The following is a 25,970-nucleotide window of genomic DNA, read 5'->3' on the forward strand; positions in this document are numbered from 1 at the left end:
ACCCATTTCTCATTGTTTCCTTTTGTTTGAAAGTTTCTCCACTAGAATCTCCCTAACTGCTTAGGGAGGGGGACTTGACTTATTAATATCCACTGGGATTGAGCAGCAGTAAGTTTGGTGAGCAGTAAAAATGGGACTTCTGCTGAGACTCACCCACTCACCACTGCAGGATCTGTAGAGATGACAGCTCCACTGTCTGAAGCATGTTCCTGTATCTTTCATATTCTAATATTTAAACCAAACTTCACACAATGGTCAACAAAGCAGCTATCCAAACAGCCTTTTAGCACCTCTCAGTTAATTGGTCTGCTTTGACATCCCACAGCTTTGCTGCTGTTGTTTTACTGTCTCTCAGCAGCATCATTGAAACATGCAGCAGGCGGGTGTTTGCAGGAAAAGTCTCACATTAAACCACTTACACAGAAGCAAATGTACAAAAGAGAAAGCTAGCAGCTAATGCATCAGGGGATTCAGGCATGTATCATTAGCCTAGCTTTTTTCTGGTTAGGATGAGGTATTTTCTGAATTTAACTTTTAAGTTTGGCATTTAAAGAGGCTGTGAGGACAATCTGGAAAAGCTAGCGTTTCCGGGAATAAAGACTGTTTTCCATTAACACTTGAGACCACTGTTGTGAAGACATGAGTCTTGCTAAGACGTGTTTTTGTTTTTCCCCCTCTGGCAATTTATTTTATTTTTATTTGAAATAGAAAAGCACTCAGAGAGCGCAGACCTCTGCCAAGCATAATGTGATTGTCACGCAACACCTAAGTCCTTCTTTAATGTTATACTCCCTCTCAGCAGACTGTCTGCTACAATTTGGTGTTAGTTGCAGGTTTGTACGATAATTTGTTACCTGGTGTTGAAAATTATGATGACCCAGTACATATTTCATATTCCAGATCTTAGTATCCAGAATAATGCCAAGACCTGGATTGTACTTTTACATCTGTCACAAATAATGGTGACCTTGTCTTGTATTGTTTTGCAAAGCAATCCGACCATGTATAGGTGGAGTTATATACACATATGGTGAAAGCGGCCCTACATCACAATGATAAAGAATTCTTTTTAAAAAATCCTGGATCCAGACGGTGATCCAGATCACCCCCAACATTTACTCACTTCTTCCTTTTCCCATTTTGAACATTTCCTGAAAATTTCATCAAGATCTGTTTGTTACTTTTTTAACTACATTGTTCATAGACAAACAAATCTCCCAAAAACACAATCTCCTTAGTGGAGGTAATTACTGCACATTAGTGATGTCTCATCTGGTTGTATTTTTGCAAGCGACAACAACTGATCATGACCTGCTCTCAAATTACTGACTCTTCATATTTACATCATATTTTCTTTTTTATAATCATTTCTGTCTCTCGTCTTTTTTTAAAGACGATAGTTCTTGCGACTTTTCTGCAGTTTGGAGAATCTAAGGTTAAAGCGTGTTTTGATCTCCTCAATGGTCAGTGTGTGAGTCCCTTCCCTGCCCAAAACACAGCCAGACAGTCGTCCTCACCCACAGCAGTCTCATCCCACTGCTTCAGAGCAGACAACTGCGTTCAAATGAATCAACCAAGTGTGTGTCTCTTATGGCCACTTCTGCCGGTCCCCAGCCCAGATAAAGGAGGAGGGTTGATATTTAGACATATAAAAAAACAAGAATAAACAGAAGAAAGTTAATTTGTAGGTCTAAACATATTCATGATGTTGTGTTTTACCTGCTTTCTGTCTCTCCCACCTTATTTCTCTCTCTTACGGAGTCCATGACAATTACATGCAAATGGATTGTTATGCAAAGACAGCAGCGTCATTTAGTGGCTTTTAGTGGCTTCTGAGACAGCCAATCGTGACTTTCCTTACTGAGGAGTTGGCATGCTGAAACTAGTGGTGTTTCACTCAGCTTTAATGATGTTTGAAATGGGAAACAGCTTCATTCGTTCAGGTTTATCATGACTATACATGAGGTAATTGATTAAAAATAATCTGTTAATAGTGGATTATTAGGGTATATAGTAATCTGGGGTGTTAAAAACAACAGCAATGTAAATCGTACCAAGCCAAAAATCAAGACCATAAAACCATGATAAGAACTGAACCATAGTTTTTATGAATCATTCCATCCCTAGTAGTTATCTACAGCTACTGGTCAAAATTTGACAACAAGCAAACTTTGTTAACTCCGTTTGTGGTGTAGTTGAGTACCTGGCAGTATTCAGAGCTACTCACAGCCCGGTGCTGAGAGTCGAGTCTGTAACTTTTCCCTAATGTGTAACATCAGTGAATCCTGATAATGTCCTGCCACTGCTCATCCACCAACTCTAACCTCACCAAGCGGCGCTAACATAACCTCACACTCCAACATGGACCCAGAATTAGTCAGAATGTTCCTTCAGTTATTACGTCAGGAGCTTATGTGCCACATAGAGAACAGGTAACTGTCAGATCCATCAACCAAAACTCACAGGACAGAAATTAAGTCTACCTCAAGCTTTACAAGCATAAAAAAAGACCAACAGCACACTTAGTCGAGGACTTGAGTTTAGTGATGTTACAATTTGGGGCCCGTGGGCCAAAGTTGGCCCATAAGCAATTTTTTTGGCCCACTGCCCATGTTTGAATTTTTATTACATATATTTTAAATCATTGTAAATTAATGTTGATAAAGTAGTCATTTATTGGAAAAAAAAGTCTAAAGCAGGTTCCCAGTTTTATTACTACTCCTTATTTTAAAAGGACGGAAGATGCACTCATAGGAGTGTGCTGTGTCCCGTGTTGTTTAGGTTATATCGCGCTATATGTCTCTGAAGACACAGGCCTAGTATTTGTGCCATATGAATGTTCAGTAACTTCATGCTGTGAAATACAGTGAACAAAAGGGTTTTCAATTTCAACATTACTTGTATGAGTCTTTATTTTGTACAATTATGCTACAGGCATAGCTAGTACAATGCACTGCAACGTGAATGTTTAGTTTTGGCCCACAACCCTCCACCCTGATTCATTTTTGGCCCGTCACTGAAAATAATTTGGGCACCCCTGCAATAAAGGATTCAACTGATTTAGAAGAGTGAGCATTCAAGAGTGAGGATTCAGAGTTGAGATGTTCTAAGTTCAAAGTTTAGGAGAAAGACTGCACTCTGATGTTCTGTTATAGAGAACAATTCATCCCATCAACTACCTTCTCTAACGCTCAGGTTTTATTCAACTCAGCAACACCGGTGGAGGAGCAGTCCCCTCACTCCTCTAAGCTGCCAAAAACCTTAACTCAGGTAATAAAACTTAGCAGTTCAGAACCCATCATCCATTGTAAAAGGAGACAAATAAACCACTGTGTCGTTTGTCTCAAATAATTTTCTGATTTTTATCTATTGATGCTCCTCAGCCTCATGAATTCTGTCGCATCAGATTCTGTATCCCCAGAGACGAAGTGAGGGTCAAGGTTACATCACACCCACAAAAATATGACAAAAGGAACTTCTGGTCTATCTGCTGGATTGATTAGAGTAATGACAAACATCTTCCAGGGATTAGAAATAACTTTATAAAATAATCTTGTAGCTCAAAAAGTAGCACCCGGGTTAATTTTACTCTCTTCATAACCAGTTAAAACTCCTCATGGGAGCTTCAAGTCAGGAAATTCCTCAAACACCCCCCTCTCACTATCACTTCATCATGCCTTTGTGGTATTTCGGGAATTGTTTATGTGCTGGGGCAGTTTACTGAGCAAGCCACTATCAGGGGAACTGACTCATCTGTAGCTGCTCCCACAGGCTGATGTGTATCTTCTGTATCATGTTTGAATTTAACTTCACCATCAGATCACGGGGCTGTGTCCCAGGAGGGAGAGTCCATCACATGACATCCAAACAGGCTGCATGCCTGTCTGTAATCACAGCTCACAGCTGTGTGCTCGCATCACACAGCTGTGAACTTATTGCTAATAAGATAATGATGCTTTCCTCTGTTGTTCCCATTGGGTATCTTAAGTTGAAATTGCAGTTTTTAATGAACATTTACTTTGATGGTTTTATAATCTGGTTGTTATGGAGCCTCTGAGACTGTCAGCGGTCATTAAGTGCAACAGACTGAACCTGACTCACATGAAGTGAGACTGTTTGTTAACAGTGAAACTGCAGAAGCATGGTTTAAATAACCACCAGAATTCTGGCCACACCAAGGGAATTCTGGGAGATTGGATTGGGAGGTTGTAACAATATGTTAAGACTACAAAATATATAAGGAAAAAACATTAATAATGCAGAGAAAAAACTAAAATAGAAAAAAACAACTTTTAATGCTAGCTGTCTTTCTAGAATTTGAGTCTGCAGAAATATGTAAAAAACTAAAAATTACAATGTTAAAATATAAAGCCTGAGCATAGGCATCCCTTAAGTGATAAAATCTCTAAAGAGGTTACTTAATAGGTCTGGGACGATATGCTATTCTTGTGATTCAATTCTATTACAATTTTTAGGATGCCGATTCAATTTAAATGGCAATTCTTTGATATATACAATTTTTGCAATTTTTGGTTTGTAACACCAGACCATGTGAAAAGTTAATGTTAAATGATGATGATAATGTCTACAGACTATACCGAGGAGCCATTTTCCCATGAAATGCACATCACGTGAGTCAGAGAGAAACATTTCACCCCCTGCTGGAGAAAAGTGGTAACTTTTTTTAATCCAGTTAATAAACAAAGACTAAAATAAAGAATTTAAAAAAAAAAAAAAAGCCTAATTTTTGACAAAGAATTCCGATTTTTGATCCTGTCAAAGATAAAATCACAATATATGGATTTTCAGTTTTTTTCTCCCACCCCTATTAAATAACAACAGGTAAGTAATGTAGGTTGTGAGACGGGCTCACAACCCACCTAGGGTGTTCTCAGCCATGTACTTAAGACAGCTGACATAGGCTCCAGTTTTATATGGACTGAGTCAAAGTAGAAAACGGTCCTGTGGTCTGATAAATTTAAGTTTAACATTGATCAAATCTAGCACAGCAATATTGGAGCCATTTTATCCACTTTTGGTAATTTTGGCAGTGTAGGCAAGAACCAAAGGTCCATTTGGGTCGTCTTATTTGAATTTGAATTTATTTATCCGACTGGGACGATGCAGTTTAATAGAGTTCACAACAAAGCATGAATCTGATGTGCTACACAGAATTTATTGTGAGTGCTAATTTCCAACTCTTGTCCCCATAGCTGGGCCTTGAAGTAACAAGAACATAAAATGTGCATTTAATGGCAAAAAATTACAGGATAACTGTAAAATAAAAACAACATCAACCCTCAAAAACAACAAATTCCCGGTTCAAACTGGAAATTGAAAACATGGCAGACTAAGAATGGTTAGTTTTAATGTTTTTCTTTCAGCCAAAACTTGACCTTAACAGTGAAGGATTTAAAATCTGTGTTAAGTTTTATTTCAGTTGGTGATGAATTTCAGTGTTTTCCCCTTTTAACATAGAAGGCTGACTGTCCAAATGTTGATCTACATTTTTTCAACGATACAGTTTCCATTCACTGTGCTTCTTGTTATTCCGCTACTGCTACTGCTACTGCTACTGCTGCTGCTGCCTTTGAACAAATCTGGAAAGGGGTTCAGGGGCCAGATTATTGACACAATTAAAAACATATTTGAGGAAAGAGAGGTGAATGAAGCTCTTAAAGCTCAGTAGATAATATATTTTTTCAGAATGTGGCAGTGATGCCAATGGATGGGTTTTTTGTCCATTATTCTTAGAGCTCCATTGTACAAGAATGAAAGATTTGTAATGGTTGGAGATGAACCTTAAGCCCAAACTGTCATAGAATAGGAGAAAAGATCATGGAGTGCATTAATATCTGAGCTGCTTGAGTCAGTATATACTGTCTAAATAATTTAAAACAATTTAGATTGGTCCTTACTGATTTGATGATTTTCTTCACGTTTGTCAAACCTGAGCTCTGGATCTAAACTAAGCCCCAATAATTTGAATTCAGATATTTTTTTATCTTATCAAAAAAAACCATCAAGCAAACACTGTTTCCTTCTAGAGAAACACACTGACACAGTTTTATTTAGATTCAAAGCAAGATGATTAAGTTCAAACCACCGTTGGACTTCATGCATGAGGTCAATCAAAATTTCTGCTGCCTTGGAAGGTGAATTGGCAGAAACATAGATGACTGCATCGTCAGCATAAAGCTGGACACGTTTTGGGCACATCATTTATTAAAAGCCTAAAAAAGCCTAAGAAAGCAAAAAGGTCAAGAATTGACCCTTGGGGAATCCCCATTGTGTTCTTAAAAAAGATTATGTTTGTCAAGCTTTACACACCGTACTCTGTTGAGAAGATAGGGCTTGAACCAATCAACCGTGTTGTTAGAGAAAGTGAAAGATGGCAGCTTGCTCTGGAGAATGTTGTGGTAGACAGTATCAAACGCCTTCTTAGGTCAAGAAACACTGTCCCACCAACATTTCCACCATCAAGAGATTGTTTTATATTCTCATTAAAACAAGTATTTTCAGTTTCTGTTGAGCGTTTTGGTCTAAAGCTGAACTGTTCAGGATGTAAAAGTTGATTAGTCTCTACCTTACAACCTGCTCTGACAACTTTCTCAAGTACCTTTGACAGACACTCACACTCTACAAGCCAGCATTCATGATGGTAAATGAATTCCAAACAAAATTCTGCAAAATTTAGATAAATGCAACTGAATGGCTGTATGGCAGCAGAGTCAGGGTGCTAAACAGATCTGCCTACAGCCCTGACTTGTCACATCTGGCGAATCTTCAAACCAGATACGCATGGGAGACCTCAAACCAACTGATCAACTGTAAACCTATATCTGGCAGAAAGGTACATTCTCATACTTCCAGACACTGGTCTCTTGGTTTTCAGACATTTATGGAACAGTTAAAAAGAGGAGATGGATCTAAACAGTAAACATGCTTTTGGCACAAGATTTCTGTAACTAGTTGTTATCAACGAATTCAAAAGCAGCATGTAAAAAAACATCTCAGTTTAAGCATTTGATTAGTTGTCTTTGTGCTACTTTGTAATCAAACATATCCTTTAAATAATTTCCCATTTCCCAACCATCAAAATCCCCTTTTTAAGACAATTCAGAGTATCCCAACTTAATTTGTGAATGAATAAATAATCCTCCAGAAAGAAAGACAAGAGAAGAGATAGACTCTTTGTTGCAGTTAGCTACAAAACCACTTTATTGAAAAAGCAGATTGTGTCATCTACAGTTAAATGATACGTCCCGATTTTTAATACATTAAATAACTTTAGACTTTTTTTCATGTTTAGATAAATAGATCTAGTTTCCTTTTTTATGAACCATCTAGGTAATCAAAACACTTAGCGATACAAAAGATGTGTGACAGGTGTCGAGATGTGCTTGTTGGAACTACCAGCAGGAGAAGAAATCTTCCCTTTCCGAGTGATATTTGACAGAAAAATAAAATAAAATAAAAAACTAGCCTCTTTATGTACAGGGTAACTATCTGTGTGCTATGCAATAGACACTGAAGTAGTACTTTAAACAAATGTGTATTAAGACATCTTAAGATGGGATCTTAGTTTCCTCGGGGTTGATTTTGTTAAAAAAAAATGCCTTGTTTTTCAAGTATGGCATGCAACATTTGAGCAGAACCTCTGAGCTGGGTGGAGGTTATCAAATGACAAAGGGAATGTTTCATATATTCATTTTTAGTCCTCGTTTTTTATCTTTTCACAAATTTACAACCAGGACACATTTATTATTACATTCAAATAGAGGGATCCTCTGCCTGTGTTGAGCCCTGTCTTCAGCCTCTGTTGACACATTCAGTAGTATTAACTCAGACCTGTGTGTGTACAGTAATACAACAAGATGAATAAGAGCTGGACCAGTGTTTGCATACAGCATCAGCGCTTATTTTGTCTTTTGAATACCAGACGGGTAAAGTTTGCTACAGTCAGGGAATGATGATACATTAAGTAATATTTACCAAAAAAACAAGTTCACACAAACATCTTGAAAAAAAAGAGTCTGATAAACAAACTGCAGGAATCATAACCATTAAAATAAAGAGAGTTGAGTTGTTATGCTGGATGCTGCACTGCCCTGCAAACACAGTGAAGTGTATGTGCCATGGCCCTGCCACTAGTACACACCACCAAACAGACAAACACACACACACACACACATACACATTCAAGACATGTACACAGCTTGCTTTTTTTAGAAATAGGGCTGTGAAAGTTTCTGCATAAGTGTGCAGCAGCTAGGATTTCTGTTCCTTGCAAAAAAAAGTGGATTTTTGTCTCGAATGAAAAAGTTCCCTTACTTATTTTGAACCAAGTCTCACAGCTCTTCACACACAGGGAATGAACCAACTCAAGCAAAGAGGGGGGTTTAGACAAGTTTTTCCAGCACCACCTCACAGTTTCAAGTGTTTCAGTTGTGTTAAGTCACTGCTTTGCATACTGAAAATACACACTTACACACAGACACACAGGGGGAACATGAAGAGACGCCCCCTCACAGACTCGGGTGGGACCAGCAGCTCCGGGTTTTTGAGGGCGTCCTCACAACATGAATGAACAGACTGGATGATAAACCAGAGCGAGACAAATACAAACACACCTGATGTGTTTTAAGGCATGTGGACAAGTGGAGGTTCACACTGTGGAGACACACTGTGCTCTCAGTGCTCGTATGACAAAGAAAAAAAAACAGTGTCTGGAAAAACACATATGGAAACAATCCTGAACAGACCTGGGGCAAAAGTATTTGAAAATAATCCTTCATTTTGTTTGATTCCTCTTAGAGCACCAGGCGGGTTAGCTGTAACATTCAGATGGTAGAAAAAGCAGAAATACTGACTTCAGGCTCCTTTTCAAAGGGGGAGATCAGTCAGCTGCATGTTTTGATCCAGTTATCTAAATCCTTTCAAACAGGGTTTCTCCAGTTGAATGTGTAGTTTTTTTTAACTGCAACACTCAATATTTATTCAGTTTGGGTCATTTTTTTTGCAACAGTGCGCATTTTCCTTAACATAAGCTGACATTTGACTTCAGTGATAGATGCAGGTCTTCTTGTGCTCCACCAGAGAGCCTCAATCTCAGTATTTACAGACCAATTTGTCGCTAGCTAAACTCTCAGATTTTCAGATTAAGCTTAAATCTTAATCTTTGAAGTCTGCGAGACAACATGGCAAACTCTCCCTGACAGAGGCTCAGACTGTGCAACTCTGAAAAATTAAGAGCAGGTTTGTCAATGCACTTATGAACCAGAGCCGTTTAAAATATTGAGGCGTTACATAGAGGCTCTGCTGTGCACCAAAGACAGTGCATTTAGGGTGAGCAGACACGTCTGATGTGTGTGTTAAAGCTGTCTCCAGCCTGCACAGAAGGGATATGGATTCAAAAAGGAGAACACATGTACGGCCAAAACCTTGACTGGCGCGTTAAACCTTAGGAACTAAAAATGGAATGAAATAATTGAAGGCAAATGCTTTTTGATCCAGGTCTGCTCCTACACAGTCTGTGGATCTGCAGCCCACAGACAGACATGAGGAGGCTCTTGGTCCTGGAGGAGAAATGATACAACAGACCTAAAACGATCAGAAGCTTCAGACTGTGACAGACAGCATGTTCCACCTCTGCATCTATTGCGAGCACAAAACAAAAATCTACATCTATGATCTTATGTGGAAAACATCTGCAAAATATATATTCATATATAAAAGACAATCTATGTGCATCTAAATTTTTCTTTTCTGTCATAATATAATCATTATTAAGACACTGCTTGTGAATCTCTCGAGGTCTCATCTAAGACGTCTAAGTGGAATGTCAGTCGGTCCTCTGGGCTCGTGCTGCTACGGTGCATCTGTTATGTCGGGGTGTTGCAGTTAATAGTTTCTCTCACAGCCCTGGGTCGTGGTGCTGGGGGTCCTTTGCATAGCCTTTAACAGGACTCCATTTCAGTATCAGAAGCTGCACAAAAAGAGGGCCCGTTCTGGAGGCAAAGCATGCCCACCCTGGGGTGCATCCAGTCCAGCCAGCACTGGAACGCAGCGGCTCGCTCCCTGGCCTTCCTGCCGTCCACATCAGTAGTGATCTCAGATGGTTGGTTTGCTTCAGTCAGAGCTCAGGAATGTAAGACAGAGAGGAGCAAGTAGAGAGATGAGTCCGAGTCTCTCCTCAGACAGAGCCCTCTCTCTTTGATGAATATGCAGGGGTCAGGCAGTGTGACGTCACCAGGGGCCTCTGGGTGAGCCGGCGTGTTGGCTTTCAGGGTTAGGCACCCCAAGGGAAGGGGGAGGAAAGGACCACAGATGGAGGAGGAGGGGAAACCCTTTTTTCCCAGCCCTGTCATGAGACAGCAGGGCCTGTGGTGGGAGCTGCACATTGAGTGTTAGTCCGTGGCTGCTAGTTCAGCTCAGCACGGAGGCTTCTCTGGCCTTTTCCCTCCTGTTGCTGGTGTCTTGGGATCACCTGGGAGGCGGGGCTCAGTCGATGCCCACCCTCCGCCTCCCTCCTCACAGCTCTGTGACATGAAGTGGGTAGCTGGGGGGCATGTGGGTGGGGACCTGCGGCTGGAGCCGGTAGATGTGACAGCTGTGGCAGAGCAGGTGACCCTCCAGTGGATAACAGCGATGTCCCTCTTCATCGTTCAGCTGGAGGCCACAGTCCTGAAAGATCAACAGCAAAGAGTTAGAGGAGCAGAATGAAACAGCTAAATTTCTATAAATTATCACTCCACAGTGTGTTATCAGATCATTTCAGCCTGACTAAATGACAGGAAATGGAGAAACATATAACCCATCTCCATCCAGTTTGTTCAGTGTGTACAAAGACCTGGTGTGAAAACAAACCCTCAGTGAAACTGTGGATTAGCATTCAGTGTTACTTCAATTAAATAAAACAGATGTTATAAAATCGTTTGATACCTTTTGACAAATCAAGGTCAGCTGTTGTACACCATGTCCAGTCTATATGCCACTGTTAGCTCTGCTGTCACTGACTAAAGCTCTGTCTAACAAACTGGCCTCAGCTGCACTCTATGATATACTGTGAGGAAAATGTATCAGACACCATTATCAGTGTGAGTGAGTTGTTTGGTTTTGTAGGTGAATCAGTGTTCAGTGAGCGGTAGGATGGACTGATACATAAACATAGTGGCCGGTGGTCACAGTCATTCTGATGCTTGGATGGACCTTGTGTTATAGATGCTGCTGAGTCTGTGGGCAGAGCTGTGAAACCAGGGGCTGAATTGTGTTTTCTCTGCAGAGTCCATCCAGGAGGCTTACTTGTCCAGAAGGACTTCCAAATATGTAAAGAGACAGTTCAAAATGCGGTGAACTAGTGCATAGTTTCCATTAAAAATGTGTAGCTGTTGATGCACCGCATAAGCCTAAAATAGAAAACCATACTAAACAACTGCAATTTCAACATCCATTGATTTCACTCGGTCAGATGGCTAATTTTTCAAATGTTATCACAGAACAACCATGAATAATCAACAGTGCTGTGAAGGCTGTCTGGAATAGCTAGTGTTTTCCTGGATAATGACTGCATTCCCATGAACACTTGCAACAATTGTCATGAAGATGTGACTTTTACCAGGGCGTGCGTTTGTTTAGAAGCAAATGAATGGATAGCAGATCTTCTTTTCAACACAACTTCTCTATGTTCAAGACAACTCTTTACCAGATACAACATGAAGAGGTAACATTTTTATTAATGTTCATGTTGCACTAAGGTTTGAAATGTGACAAAAAGCAAACTTTGTAGACTTAGTTTGAAGTGTATTTTAGTAACCAACTTTATTTAGTGCTACTCACAGCCCTGAGATATTAGTGACACCTGGTTAAAGCTAGTGAACTCTCGTTATGTCCCACCAGTGCTTATCTACCAACTCCAACCCCACCGATCAGAACTAACGTAACCTCACTCTTCATTTTATTGATAGACTCTAAAGTTTGAACAGACCACTGCAGAATAACTGCAGACTGTGGGTTGGAGTGAACATTATCACAAACAGTTTAGCCCGTGTGTTAGCCTTTAGCTCGGGCTGTATCACTCTCCTGTTTATCTTTCTTCTGCTCTTCTGTCCTTTCTCTATCAGACAGTCCAGCTCCAGTGTCCAAAATTACTACAAAATTAATCAAAGAAATTGTTTTCAGCAGAGAGAAACACAGATCTATCTTCTCACTGCTAAACTCTCTTGGTCGATATGGAGTTGTCATAGAGACTAGTGCTGTTTGGCAGTCCTGTTCTGGGTGATTGGGAAGCTGTGGAATAGCATTGAGAAATAACCTATTTTGGTGCTGATAATCTTATTGTAAAGTGTGGATGAAGATCAGGCATATATCTAGAAGGGAGACTTAAACCACACATCCTATAAGAAGTGACAACCAGAGACCTGACTCAAAAATCTAGAAAAACTGTCGACTCCAAACATCATGAATTAAGGAATAATTGTGGACATGAGTAAATAGGTTGAATTGGAAACAGCTGCTGAAGTAAACCTTGAACCTGGGGAATAAATATGTGCACTTCAGACAGCAATGGGACCCCCCAGCAGACCCTGAAGATACTGGACGATTGCATAAACTGACCATCCCTTAACAACTAACCGTACACCATGATTCAGAGCTTAAGTAGCTGAAAGGTCCTGTTTTTTGAATTAGTGCATCTGTAAATCATCTGCTCTGAGTTGCTGGATATGTAAATAAGATTTAAACAAAAACAACCTGGGGGCCAACTCGTGTGGGAGCGATACTAGAAAACTGATTCTTTCTTCAATTTGTAATAATTTACCGTTTCCAGGATGATTCAGCGTTGGACTTCACCCTTCCTCTGTGTACACCTCTGCTAATGATTACCCTTCTCTTACATAATGATTGGATGTATTTCTGTGTGGAGGCCTACTGACCATTCAGAAAACCTGAAAACAAACATATTTTAATTCAGCTTCAAACGCTGAGGGGAAACCATGGCTGAATCACAGCAGGCAGCCATGAGTCGTTCATTTGTTTTACTGAACCTTTCTCTCACACTTCAGCTGCAAACATCTGATGGAGCCGAGCGGCGGGATGACGAAGATTACACAAGTCTGGTTTAAGCAACAAGTCCCCAGCTGAGTTCAGAGCTCGGTGCAGGAATGTGCTTCTGTCAATGAGTCACAATGCTGAGCTGTAACCACAGCTTGGTATGTGTGTGAGTGTGTTTTCTGTGAGTGTGTTTTCTGTGTGTGCGTCTCATTCATTCCACAAAAGACCGTAGAGGTGATTCACACTCATTGCTACAAACAGTCTAGTCTCGTCCTACGATTTTAGAGGTTTTTCAAGTTCAGTGTCTGAGTGGATGTGCACGTGTGTGTGTGTGTGTGTGTGTGCACAATCAGGCAGCTCAACTCTGTGAGATTTGTTTGTGGGGTTTCTGTGCAGTTAAAAACAGGCTGAAATTTCAATCATGCGCTCAGAACAAAATCTATGCTTGGTTGCATAGATACAGGGGTATCAGTACTGCTCGTACTGATACCCCGCTTTCTTAGATCATTTCTGTGTGTACACATGTGTGTGTGTGTGTGGACATTATTTAAAAGCCTCACCTCACAGTGGTAACAATCCACATGGTAGTCCTTGTCCATGGAGACAACCCGGATAGTTTCCTCAGAGCCCTGTTGGAGCAAAGAAAGAAAGACAGTCGCATTAAAATCAGTCCGTGTTTTTTAATTGATCCTCTGACAAACAGCAGGACTCCCTACACCTGACCCACGTCCTAAAGCAGCACGCACTCACACAGACCAGTCTTAACCTACATTTCATGTGGAAAAATTTAGAGAAAAAGTAAGAGAAAGATGTGTTTCTTTTACAGATGTCTCTGTAAGTTTTACCGGGGTATCTGCAAGTTTCAGCAAGTCAAATTTAAGACTCTTTAATGCCACCTTGAATGAAATTTAAGGCCGAAAACGCTGTAGACACACACGATGGTCGGGGTATTCTGCTGTATTACAATCCAAATAGACATCATCCAGCCAACCCTGAATAAATCTGCACATACCCATATCCCTGGACTGGCTAGCTAGCATGCAGATACTTTATATCACAGGAATAAAGCAAAAAAAAAAAATTGTATTCCTTCAGAAAGAAAACAAAAAAGGTTTTTTTTTTTTATTTTGGGAATAAAACTAACACGTTTTTCTTTTTCAAAGCTTAAGATCTGGACTGACAGATATGGGCTTGTGTCTATTTTAACAAATCTGACCTACAGTCTTGTGAATTTTATTGCTACATAGAGTAACAGAAGCTACAGCTGTTCCATATAAAACTCTGAACAAGTTAAAGTATAAAAAAAGTTAGTTCAGTCTGCAGCCTACACAGAAAAAAATAACTTGATAGATGTCGATAACATTAATTAGTCTCAAAAAATGTAAGACCCCTGAGTAATATATTTAATTCCAGCGTATGACATTTTTAATGAATATAAAACATTTTAAGGCCTTTATTTTAGATACATGAATTCAAGACTTTTTAAGACTTTTCAAGGATGCACGGACACCCTGGTTTTATATTCAAATATTCTATACAGGAAATTAGACATATAGATATTTAAATGTGGATTCTTCTATTCAAATTACTGCTTTTCTTTTTTGTCTTCTTGAAAAAAGTCTGACTAGTGGGGATATGAGTCCTTGTGTGCAGCAGGGCATGTTCAGTGACACAGAGAGAGATTTGCTTAAAGGCCTCATAATAAACGCAACACACCTTCACAAGACATCTGATATTTATTGTTAAACCTTTATAATCTGCTTTTTAAAGGATGAGGGTTTGTGGGTTGTTTTCAGTCTTGACTCTGTCTCACTGGTACCCCTGTAATTATAAGTAATTATAATTCAAAGCTCAAATGAATCAGTAAATTTCCCACTCCAGTGTTTTAGAAAACTCATATTTCAGCCAGTGTGTGTGGAAAGCTGCTGTCTCTTTAGGGCTCCACGTCTGATTGGCCAGCTATCTTCAGGCCTAGCAGAGATAGAGCATTGGGCAGACCTTGGTGCTTGAGGGCCACATCTCCAATGTGCCATTAAGCAGTTAGGAGATGATTATGCAAAGGCCTCATCATTTCAGAAAGTCTCATGAAGATATCGTGCTATTTTCAGAATGGAGTGTTTAGATCAGTTCATGGTCGGATTCAGGGATTTCTAAAACATATGTAGAGCTTAAAAATCTGCACAGCTTTGGTATGAGCATCTAGCACTGTTCACTTCTATCATGTTTAAAATATGGGAAAGCAAAATACCCCCTCTTTAATACACAATGATTTTTATGAAGGATTTACGTGGACGTTACCTTCTGGAGTGCACAAAACAGATACATAAGCAAAGAGTCTGTCCTGACAGCAGCGCAGAAAAATAAATTAATCTGTGGTAATCCATTTAACAGAGCACGAAATAGTTCATTTGTTCTTTTGAAGCACGGATAATGGATGGTGAACAACACTTTGATTATCCTGTCGTTGCGTGATGGAGATCTTGTAATTTGTTATATAATGATGTCCATTATTTCCAGAGAGAGCCCTAAAGCAATAAGTGTAACACAGCAGCACTGAAGTAAGATGTTCAATAATGTGGACCTCATCCGTCCACTGACGCCAGTATCACCTGCCAGCCTCACCTTTTTCCACAACCTGCTCCTCCAGTACCTGCTTACTGCCTACTTTTGCCTGGATACTGTTGGATGCAGCTCAGCCGGAGTTGGCTAAGCTGCATCCAAAGGGAGCAGGGTGTGCAGATTTTTACACATAGCAGCATTGGTTGTTTTGCTTGCTCCTGAGTCGTAATACTTTAAGGAGGAGTAGATTTTGGTCTGAACATATTTCTTACAAACATGAGAAAATTTACAGATGATGTTCTACTAACCTGGGCTGGGAGGATAGGCTGGTTGCAGGAGGCACACTTGGGAGCAAAAACCCTGTTAAAGAAGAGACAACAAATGAATCAGACTGAATCTGACAACTGCTTTTTCACACATATTCAAAGCTGAATATCACCCAAACACTTTTTCAAAAAGTGTTAAAAGCAGCTGGATGAGAGTAACTAGCACACACAGGATTTGTGATCAACAATGAGTTTTTCCAATTACTGAGGCATGACTGAGGCATGAATCAACCTCTCAGCGCTGGTGTTTATCAGAGCAGAGCGATTTCCTCCTTACGTGTGGTAATCTTTGACACAGTAGATGTTGTTCTCCACATCCACTGTGAAAGGCACTCCATCTAGACCTTCTTTACACACCACACAGCGGAAACAGCCAGGATGGTAGGACTTGCCGAGCGCCTGGAGGATCTGGACACCCACACACACACACACAGAAAAAGATACAGACACACACAGAAGAAACAGACGCACACAGAGAGAAGAACATAACACATATACGTTTGGTAAGAGTAAGTCTTTTGAGTAAGGCCACATAGTTCATGCAGAAATATACAATGAGCAGCTGTGTGAAGGGTTTTTCAGTCCACAGTACAGATTGAAAACATAAACTGAGTAAGGTGGATGTGCTGTTACAACTCTGCTGCATCACACTGGTTTATTGAAACGCTATGTTGTGTGGTATTATTTTGATTAAGAGAATCCTGTTTTTTATTCTCCAAACATCTGGAAAAACTCACAGAAAGCATCCAGTCGGCTTTTAAAAATCCAGGTCAAAACTCACCTTTTTATAGCTGCTTTTCAACAAGATTATTCCTACAATCACATTTTAATATCTATTCTTCCATTAATCCGTGCTAAAAATTATTAGCATGTAATGTACTTTTTTTACTGTATATTAATCCTCTGCTTTTGTCGTTCAATTTGTTTTGCTTAAGGTTAGAGAGTGACACGGAATTGGATTTTCACCCCTGTCCCATCCCACTCCTGCAGGAAAAAACCTGTCCTGTCCCAATCCCGTGCCAGAGTAAAAGAAAAAATTCCTGTCCCCTCCTACTCCTGGTAAAATGACTCCCACTCCTGTACCGCTCCCTTTTTTTTTTTTTTTTTAATTTTAGGCAATACAATGCATTTGATTTGATTTTCTCCCAATTCTTCTTTAGATAACTGTTGGCTTCTGGGAAGTGTAGTTCTTTTCCCTTGCATTAGAGTATAGGCCTTTTGAAAATAAACTACAAAATGGCAGCACATGTCACATATTCTATTTTATCTTCCTGACTGGTTCCCTCTCCTGTCTGCTCCTGTTAATTTATTATCCTGTACCGTCCCAATCCCATGATTAATAGTAGAGTTGAATCCCATTCTGTGGGAATCCCACGGGAATATTGTGTCCTGCAGGAATCCCGAAAAAATGTCAGCCTTTACTTGAGCTTTAATGAGTTACTTTAACTGATTCAAAATGCCATCTTTCAATGTTTTTGTTAACTTTATTGCATTGTGAATTATCCTGAAGCCCAAATGTGGAATATAAATAAATTTTAATAAAGGCCTTTCGTACCTAGGTACACAATAATAGTTTTTATTAGACATGCACCGATTGATCAGTGCTGGTTTCCTTAATTTTGGGGGATCGGGGATCAGGGATTGGTGATCGGTGATTTCCCATCCTTACATATGAAACTGATCTTATATACCTCTGGGAATGTCTGACAGCTGGCCATTGTTGCTTTTTGCTCTGAGACCTAAAACTCAGGACACTTTACTGGTTGTTAAAGTTAAAACATAAAGATTTTATTGTTTCACAGGTGTTGTTGAATGATTTTCATTGAAATAAGATTGGAACAGTGAAGGAATATGCTGTCAGTTATAGAAAATAAAAAGTAAAAATCGATATCGGCAGGTCAGACTCCTTAGAGATCGGTGATCGGCCAGAAAATTGTGATTGGTGCACCCCTTGTTTTCATGCTATAGTTTGATGTTGACACTGAAATCTAACATTACGGATTACACAGACTGAACAAAAGTGAAGCTATGAAGCCTCAGCCACAGTTTCCACAGCTCTGACTAATTCATTGACTAAATCAAAAAGAGTCTTTTATGTTGAAATATGACAGTTTTATAGCCAACCCAATACTCACCACAGCAGCTGTAATGACTGGATCTTAATACAATACAGAAGTTTTTCTGAATAACTCCAGAGAATAAGATTTGAGCCAGAGATTAAGGAGCAACAGTATTAGACATTCCCATATCAGACTGGAGCTAAGAAAACTTCAGCACCATAACTTCAGGCCAACTTTAAAAACCAAACACACAGTGTCCTCCTTTTAAACCCACAGATTCGTGATGTGCTCCGTTTAATGAAGCTCTTACCATCTCCATGATGAGGTGACCGCACACAAAGCACTTCTCAGCCGTCTGCTGGAAACCAGAGTACTGTGGACAACACAACACATCAGATCATTATTCTCAGATTGAGCTGGAGTTAATGCGACATGTTTCACTGTTCAGCTGATGCATGATTCTGTTTTAGACCGTGGCTCATCTATAGAGGGCACTGCTGCGCTCTGATACATTAAAGACCTTCTTTTGTCTCTCAGCTGACAGCTTCATGAGGCTGTGGAGACCTGTGCTGCTCAACCTAATGATAATGTTAAGTCTCTGTTTTGGAGATTAACTCATCTGTGAAAGTTCTCGTTCATCCAAGACCACGTCATTTAAAGAGTAATTTAGGAGGCAACTGGAGCGTGTTGGATTATTTGAAGAGAAATCCAAAAGACGACTTCAGGCTCTTCTTGATCAGGGACAGGACTCAGGAACTTAAACGGCTCCATTAAGCTCTGAAAGCTTTCAGATGTTTTCGTGCCAGGCTCTTCAGCTTGTTTATACTTTGAAGCCATTCACTTCTGCCATGTGCTTGTTGGCAAGTGACCACCTCCATTAGACTAACTGGGTGTGAAGTGTGTCAGCGTCACATCCACAGCTCCTTTCCCCTGAACAAAGAGCACAGGCAGATAATGAAGGTGACCATCTGCAGCCTGCAGCCCCCTCAGGGTCACGACCTGATGACACAGGGTGGGGGGGGGCAGGACTACCAGGTGAAGGTGGGAGGTCAGTCAGGAGCAAGCTGCCCCCTCCCCTGACATCACCCCTCCAGATCTACCATCTGCCAACACAAACCCCCTACTCGAAAACAGCCCGGGGTGACAAGCCAGACTGGTCAAATCTTCGCTGCACGATTGATCCGGGAGATTAGTCTCATCCTGTGACCTGACGTACAGCATCCGTTCATCAGAATTACAGTCAAGTTTAATGCCGATTAGGTTTACATGTGAGAAACGGCTTCATAACAGTTGTACTGTGACTGTCAGGGAAAAGTAACCAAAACAAACTGTCAACAAACATGCAAAGGAGTGCTGTTTGTTTGTGCAAGGTGCAGGAGCGCAACATCTAGCAGTACAAGTGTAAACAAGGCAGACTGCTCTGTAACGGACAATTTAGAAGTCCACCAAGCATAACGAACTAATTATAATAACTGAGAAGTTGTGACTGTATGGATGTAAAAGAGGAACCGCAGTATTTCCCAACAGATCAACTCAATCCCTTAAAGGAGGAAGTAGCTGGTAAACAGGAAGTACTGAAAGCATGTGTCATGAGGATGTTCCAGGAAGCTTTAGTAACTCCTTCCTCTGTGCTTGGGCAAACTTTATCACATTTTGTCTCAATAGTAGAGAAACACGAGTCTGACTAGAAATGTTGCAGAATGTAGTCGACTTCTTGTTACAGTATTTCCAAAAGATGGTGAAGGCCTCGTGTGATCAGTGGCTTCTTCTGCCTGGGTAACCTGAAGCAGATGGACCAGAAGCCTGAGAGCCACAGCTGTCCTCCTCCCACTCTTAATTATAAGTGTTTGGAAGCAGCTCGTGGGGTAATTGAGCTCCTCGGGGAGATTCAAGGGGAAATGAGTGTGAATTGGAGGGGTGGTGCTAAACGCCTAATTGTAGCTGCGCTGTCTGTTTCCTCTGGAGGGTTGCAGAATGCAGCTCTTAATCCTCTGCTCTCTGCTCCACCTGCTCCTCTGTTACACAACCCTTGATCTCTCCGTGACACAACAAAATCAATATCTTACCAGAAAGTCCTCCTCACAGTAGACCTTCCCGTTGACGTTGTAGAAAGCTTTCCCTCGCAGCCTCCGCCCTGAAAAGGTAGAAGACAAACGGGGTCGTCATACTGATGAAGAGATCATCTTTAAGCTACAGTAGAGGAAATGTCTGGGGGCATGTGAGCGTCCCTCATGCATAGCTCTCTAACTTTCATATGATGAACCCTAATGACACAGAAAGCACATTTTAGGCAGTTGTCATGTTGTTCAAACTGTGCAGCAAACCTGAACTTTTTTTTATTCCCTTTTGGGATATAGTGGAAAAAGCAGTGTCTAAGAAAACGTCATTCAACACTCAGATCAGATACTGTGTTTCACTTAAGCGCAAACCTCCATTTTGAAAACATGAAGCCTGTGTGGAAGTACTAAAAAACTGCAGCTCATTGAAAACTATGTGCACTCCAAGCCAAAAAGGATGTTTTTTACAAAAAATAAACACATTTACATCCTTGTTTAAAAAACGGCTCGGGACAAGAGCACACACTGTTTCAAAACTCGCTATTTTCAGAATTATAAAACTCACAACTATTGCCCATTAAAGGGTATGGCAGACTTGAAAGACAGGCAGCTCCCTGAAGCTGACTGTCGCTGACAGGCTTTATAACTTTGTGTCAAATATAAATGGGTGACATCACAGACACTATGCTCTTATGTTATACAGTTTATGGCTGTACCCCATCAAAATCAACCAGTCTCATCTTCTGCAAAACAATCTACAAAACAATAATTAGTCATGATTGCAAAAAGCAACTATTGTCTTTAATGGGGAAAGCTGTGCTGCTAGCAGTGATTTCCAATCACAAGTTTTTCGTTTTTAAGGCTGTATTTGGTAAAAATTGAGATACTGAAACCAGTAAAAAGCTCTGACACTTTAGTGCTAACACCAGAAGGATTACCAGCCAACAATGGAGAGCAGTGATAACAATCACAGTGAGGTTAATGCTTCATGAGAAAAAAAAATTACAAACTTATATTTTTTTATATTGGCAGCCATATATTTTTAGACACCTGAACTTTAGTCACTGACAAGCTTTGGGGCAGTATAACAGTGCAAATTACTAAAAGAGATTCCAGCAGGTTGTCATCTAAACATTTAAGAAAAAAATAACTTATCCTGTTTTAGTGATTTATAAGCTTACCCGCAAAACACTATTCATCAACAGTCTCTCATAAAATAGCTTGGCTATGTACATTACGGCACATCACAAAACTTTTTCTTCTAAGTTTATACACCAGTGGGTTACAGGAGAAAACCAAACGCATCCTTAAACATCACAAATGTGCATTTTCATCAATAAAAACAGCAGAATCAGCTGTTTGGAGTTGTCAGAAAGGATTTGGCAAATTTTTCATGGGTAAAACCAACATACTCAGCTCTGCTGCTCATCCCACAAATGCACTTTCCTTATAAATGTGACACCACTCAAAGGGAATTAAACAGGCTTTCCAATGGTATAAGATTTATTACCAAGAAGCACAGCTACATCAAAGAAATAATCTAGTTTAGATATGTTCTGTCTGATCAAAAAGAATTTAAATGAAGGAAAGATGATTAAATTCAAACACTTTACAGTGGTCTTGATTGTTAAATAATAACAAAACGGTATTTTCTTCCAAAATCTTTCTACTTATGGATCAAACCAGAGGATCAGGACAGAGCAGATGGTTTGCTAAATGTAGGCAACATCCTGAGTGTGCCTGTGTTTCATTACTTCAACCATTGATCCTAACAGAAAACCCATAAACAATCAATACAGCAGGCTGCTTCTTTTCCCCAAACCTCCCCCCAGAATCACTTCTCTGTCCTTTCCTGCCATTGTGCAGCGATCACAGACAGACCAACAATAGCAGACAGGAGGAGGGAGGATGTCTCTGAGTCTGACACACATTTTAACACCCGCAGTGCTTCATCGGTAATTGATAAAAACAATGAGAGGAGACAGTTTGATTAGGCTCAATAAGAGTAATACAAGTAGTAGTTTCAACACAGTTTAGAGATTTCCTTTGCTTGTAGATGGACAGAAAAAAACGAAAATGAATCTTAAACCGATGTTTATGTTTTTGACACTTTTTGCACTAAACACCATGAAAAAATTAAAAGTTGCAGTTTTGCACCTTTTGAACACATCAACAGGGCCATGCCTGCACCGCCCCAGGCCAAGGTTCAGAAAACTGAGCTCCCAGCTCTGAGTGAGCGCCTGAATTCCTCAGGGTGAGTCTTCATTCATCAGAATCCAAGTCTGAATCCAATCTAAAAAGAAATTCTGCTGCAGGCTGGCTTCTGCAGCCCCCTGCCATGCACTCCTTACAGCTCGCCCATTCAAATTCATTTAACAGCAGCGGTGTCTCTCTGGCAGCGCGATGACTTCACCCGAGCCTGGCAGAGGACGCACACGGATCTCATAAATCTGCTGGATTAGTTAGATTTAATTGTCGTCCTGAGCCACCATTGATTTTATGGGTGTCCCAGCATGGGAAATCCAACCCCCCTTCCTTTTTAACTCTGAAATTTATGCAATCGCTGTATTTCACACGCAAACACGGTGTCACAAGGCTTGGAGATAGCAATACATTAACACCCACATAAATGGCTGGAGCAGCCGCGGAATGCTGTCCACACAATAGGTGAGACTTTTAAGACTTTGAGACAGAGGAGCAATTAGCATTTTGGTAGTGTGGAGTGAAGGAGAAAGGCAGGATGGAAGAAGAACTCTTAAGAGACATGGCCTTCCAAACTGGGACTTTGGAGAAGCTAAACTTGCAGGAACAGTGAGATTATAGAGAACAGAGCAGCAGCGGGGGCTGCGAGGTGTTGCTGTGTGCTCGTCTGTGGCCTCTGCTCTGGAGTTTGGGGTCTGGAAGGTGAACACAAAGGCCTCAGCGTTGATGACTGTGTGGAGCGCTGCTAGGGGAGCGGGCCGACTGAGCAAACGGGGACATTCTTTCTGCCTGAGGTCACTAGCTGGTCCCATTCAACCCCCCACACCTCTCCAACACCCGCTCCCTCTGCTGCCCGCTCCCCTCACCCAGGAGAGGAGAGGAGAGGGGAGGAGAGGTGAGGAGAGGGGGAGGAGAGGAGGGAGAGGGCTGTGCCTGCCTCTCTTCGTCTCTCCTCTGGCCTTTTGTCCCCAGACAGAGAGCCCGAACCTCCTCAGAGCACCACAGAAGCCCCGTTTATGCGTTCCTGTCTGATAGGTTTCAAATTCAGCGGATGTTTTTAACTAATTTATATAAAGCTGTCAGAATTAGCTTACACAGAAAATAACGTTACTTTGATTTAAATATTTGTTATGACAGCTTTAAAATATGAGCCTGAACAAGCTGGAAATAAACCCACTGATTCCCTTTGAACAGCTGCTGAACCTGGTAAAAACAAAACAAACATGGTTTAACCTTTAATGTCCTCTAACATTACCCTAAAACAACAACAATAACAACAAGTGAGTGATGATTGATTCCCCCCCAGCCCGACAGTCACTGCGTTACAGCTCAGGCTTCGTGGTTTTGACCTTTGGACTCCTCTGCACTGCCTGACTGTAATTTCTGTTATTTAGGAATTAGAGCTCATTCTGCTAATGTACTCACTCTGAATGATGGTGTTGCCATGGCAATGAGTGCTGGTCTAGTGAAAGAGGACTGATTTGTCACCAAGGAAAAGGTATTATGAGGCTAAAATTTGCCCTAAGTGCAGCAGGTGTGTTACATCCATTTGCTTTCTAAGAATAAACAGGCGCTGTGGATGTTTATTCTATGAGGGTTTCCAAATCGGATGAACTGGAAGAAATGAAGAGTGGATGTTCTTATGAAGTGTTTTGTCTTTGAGATTTTGGATCATGAAGAACATTTAGTCTTTCTCCTGGCTAAAAAAAATAAAACAACAGCTTCTAAGCTCTTCAAACAGTTAAAGACTAAGTACTTTGTCTCAGATCTCAGTCTACATAATGAATAATTCTTTTGTCCTTAATCTGATTGTAAGGTACATGTTTGATGAGTTCACCTGGTTCAAAAACATTTGACACCTGATTTCTCTTATGATGGTGTTCCTGGCAGGGATGTGTGTGTTTGGTTGACTGAGGGCTGTTAGTCAGTAGTGCTAGCTCTGGTAACATCAGCCACATGAGTATTGTCTTCCCTTTGGAGGAGCTGGACAGACTTAAAACAAACCATTAGCACTTGAAAACATCTCTGGTTTTAAGTGGGTGTATACAACAGGAGACGGTTGTTGTGGTATGGTTCTTGTTTTTGAGGTGTGCAACATTGACGGATCATATCAGTTCAGAGACATGTTTTTTTATCATTATAAATAACACCTAGTTAAGAAATCAGTTTTTAAGACCGTAAATCAAAGAATAGAATAACACAGGAACTGAGATTAGGACCTGACATGTGACTAAAGAGAGCAGATTTCTGTTCGGTGATCAATTTGCACCAAAAAGTCAAACATTTATATGGCACATGCTGAGGTTTTACATCCCTTGGAGTAGCTTTAGCTTCTCTTTCTTCTGATCCTCTGCTGTCATGCTGGAGTTTTGCAAGGATGGACTAACACACAGTCTACACATGAACGCACACAGGACACAACACACAACTGTTTACTACACGGGTCAAGACTTTGTGGCAGATTTATATATGAGTAATGACCCTGCACAGGACTTGGCACCTGATTTATAAACAGATAAAGTGATGCACACTTAATTGATAAGGGCATGCAGCTTGTTCTGCCCCTCCAGCTTTATCTCTGTCAGGCAAACACAGTAATGATAACAGGTAACCACTGCTTAAAGACGGGGTATTCTGCTTTCTCCTGTTTTAAACATGGGTACAAAGGAACAAGGCAAGAATTGAAATGATGAGGTCATCGCATAATGAGCTCTGACCAAGGGGCAACATCCGGTCAGTAAAAATGAAGCCTATGCGGAAGTGCTAAAAGTCACTGTCCATCGAGAATCCACTTGAGGCTGGCTGCAGAAAGACTGGAAGTCACTTACACACCCAGCCATAAAAACATACTTTTAGTGCATTAAAAAGCATATTACAGCCTGGTTCAAAAAATGGCTTGGGTCTAAAACACTGATTTCACTATCGGCACTCACTGTAAGGTGAGTGAATTTCTTTCTATCTCTGCGGTTTAGAAGTTATTAGGATTGTTCGATTGTCCAACCAAAGGCACAGCTCAGGTCACATGACTGAAGAGCACCCTGTAGCTGCTCAAAGAAAAACTCACAGCTGGTGTAATAGCGAATGTGGCTGCGGCTGCGGATTGGCTTCATTTGATGGTTTCAGGAACAGACAGGTGACGTCACAGATGCTTCGTCCATGTTTTATACAGTCTATAACTCTGACTGGTTCGTGCCACTTTGCAGCGATGGTCTTAGATCATTGTTCATAGCTCCGCCCCTGACAGTCCTTAAGATGGCTGGCCAATCAGAGGAAAGAGGGTCTGTTGAGCAATAAAGCATTTCAGACAGGGATTGAATTAAGGGTTTTGTAAGACAGCAGTGAAAGGGAAAAGTACAGATTTTTTGGAGATGTAAGAGTGGAGTAGAGTGTTGAGAATTTTGTTCCTTGCTACTAAAGGTGTCCGCCTCCGTTGGTCCCTGCTCAAAATCTCACCACATCGCTCCACCTAACACCACTCAGCGCTCAACCACACTTGCTCCATGCTCCACTTCAAAAAGTATGTTCTGATTCTCATTCTGGGCTGGGTGTGGGTATACTTCAGACTTGTGATTTAGCAGTAACAGTAACAGTAACACCTTCCCATCTGAGAAAATCCCACTATGCGCTCTTTTTAAAATTCACCCACTCTGCTCTTCTTGCTCATGCTCCTTTCTGCTCACATGCTCTGGATGTAAATAATATGAAGTTATCTCAGA

At 40.8% G+C, this 25,970-nt stretch overlaps 1 protein-coding gene across 1 annotated transcript in view; it reads right to left on the reverse strand.

Moving 5' to 3' along the window:
• Nucleotides 1-7,609: 7,609 nt before the first annotated feature.
• The window catches only part of wtip (WT1 interacting protein), a 39,154-nt gene continuing 20,793 nt past the window's right edge, over nt 7,610-25,970 (reverse strand). The window contains exons 3-8 of the mRNA XM_074666621.1: nt 20,062-20,129; nt 18,306-18,368; nt 16,213-16,343; nt 15,918-15,969; nt 13,611-13,679; nt 7,610-10,686 (exon numbers count right to left, since the gene is read on the reverse strand). Of these exons, the coding sequence (XP_074522722.1) occupies nt 10,534-10,686; nt 13,611-13,679; nt 15,918-15,969; nt 16,213-16,343; nt 18,306-18,368; nt 20,062-20,129 (536 nt within the window). The 3' untranslated portion in view covers nt 7,610-10,533. The remainder of the gene's footprint in view (nt 10,687-13,610; nt 13,680-15,917; nt 15,970-16,212; nt 16,344-18,305; nt 18,369-20,061; nt 20,130-25,970) is intronic.

Source organism: Halichoeres trimaculatus, unplaced genomic scaffold (genome assembly GCF_033239565.1).
Source record: "Halichoeres trimaculatus isolate MK-OKI-2021-1 unplaced genomic scaffold, fHalTri1.1 fHalTri1_scaffold_3, whole genome shotgun sequence".
In the NCBI taxonomy this organism is placed as follows: Eukaryota; Metazoa; Chordata; class Actinopteri; order Labriformes; family Labridae; genus Halichoeres; species Halichoeres trimaculatus.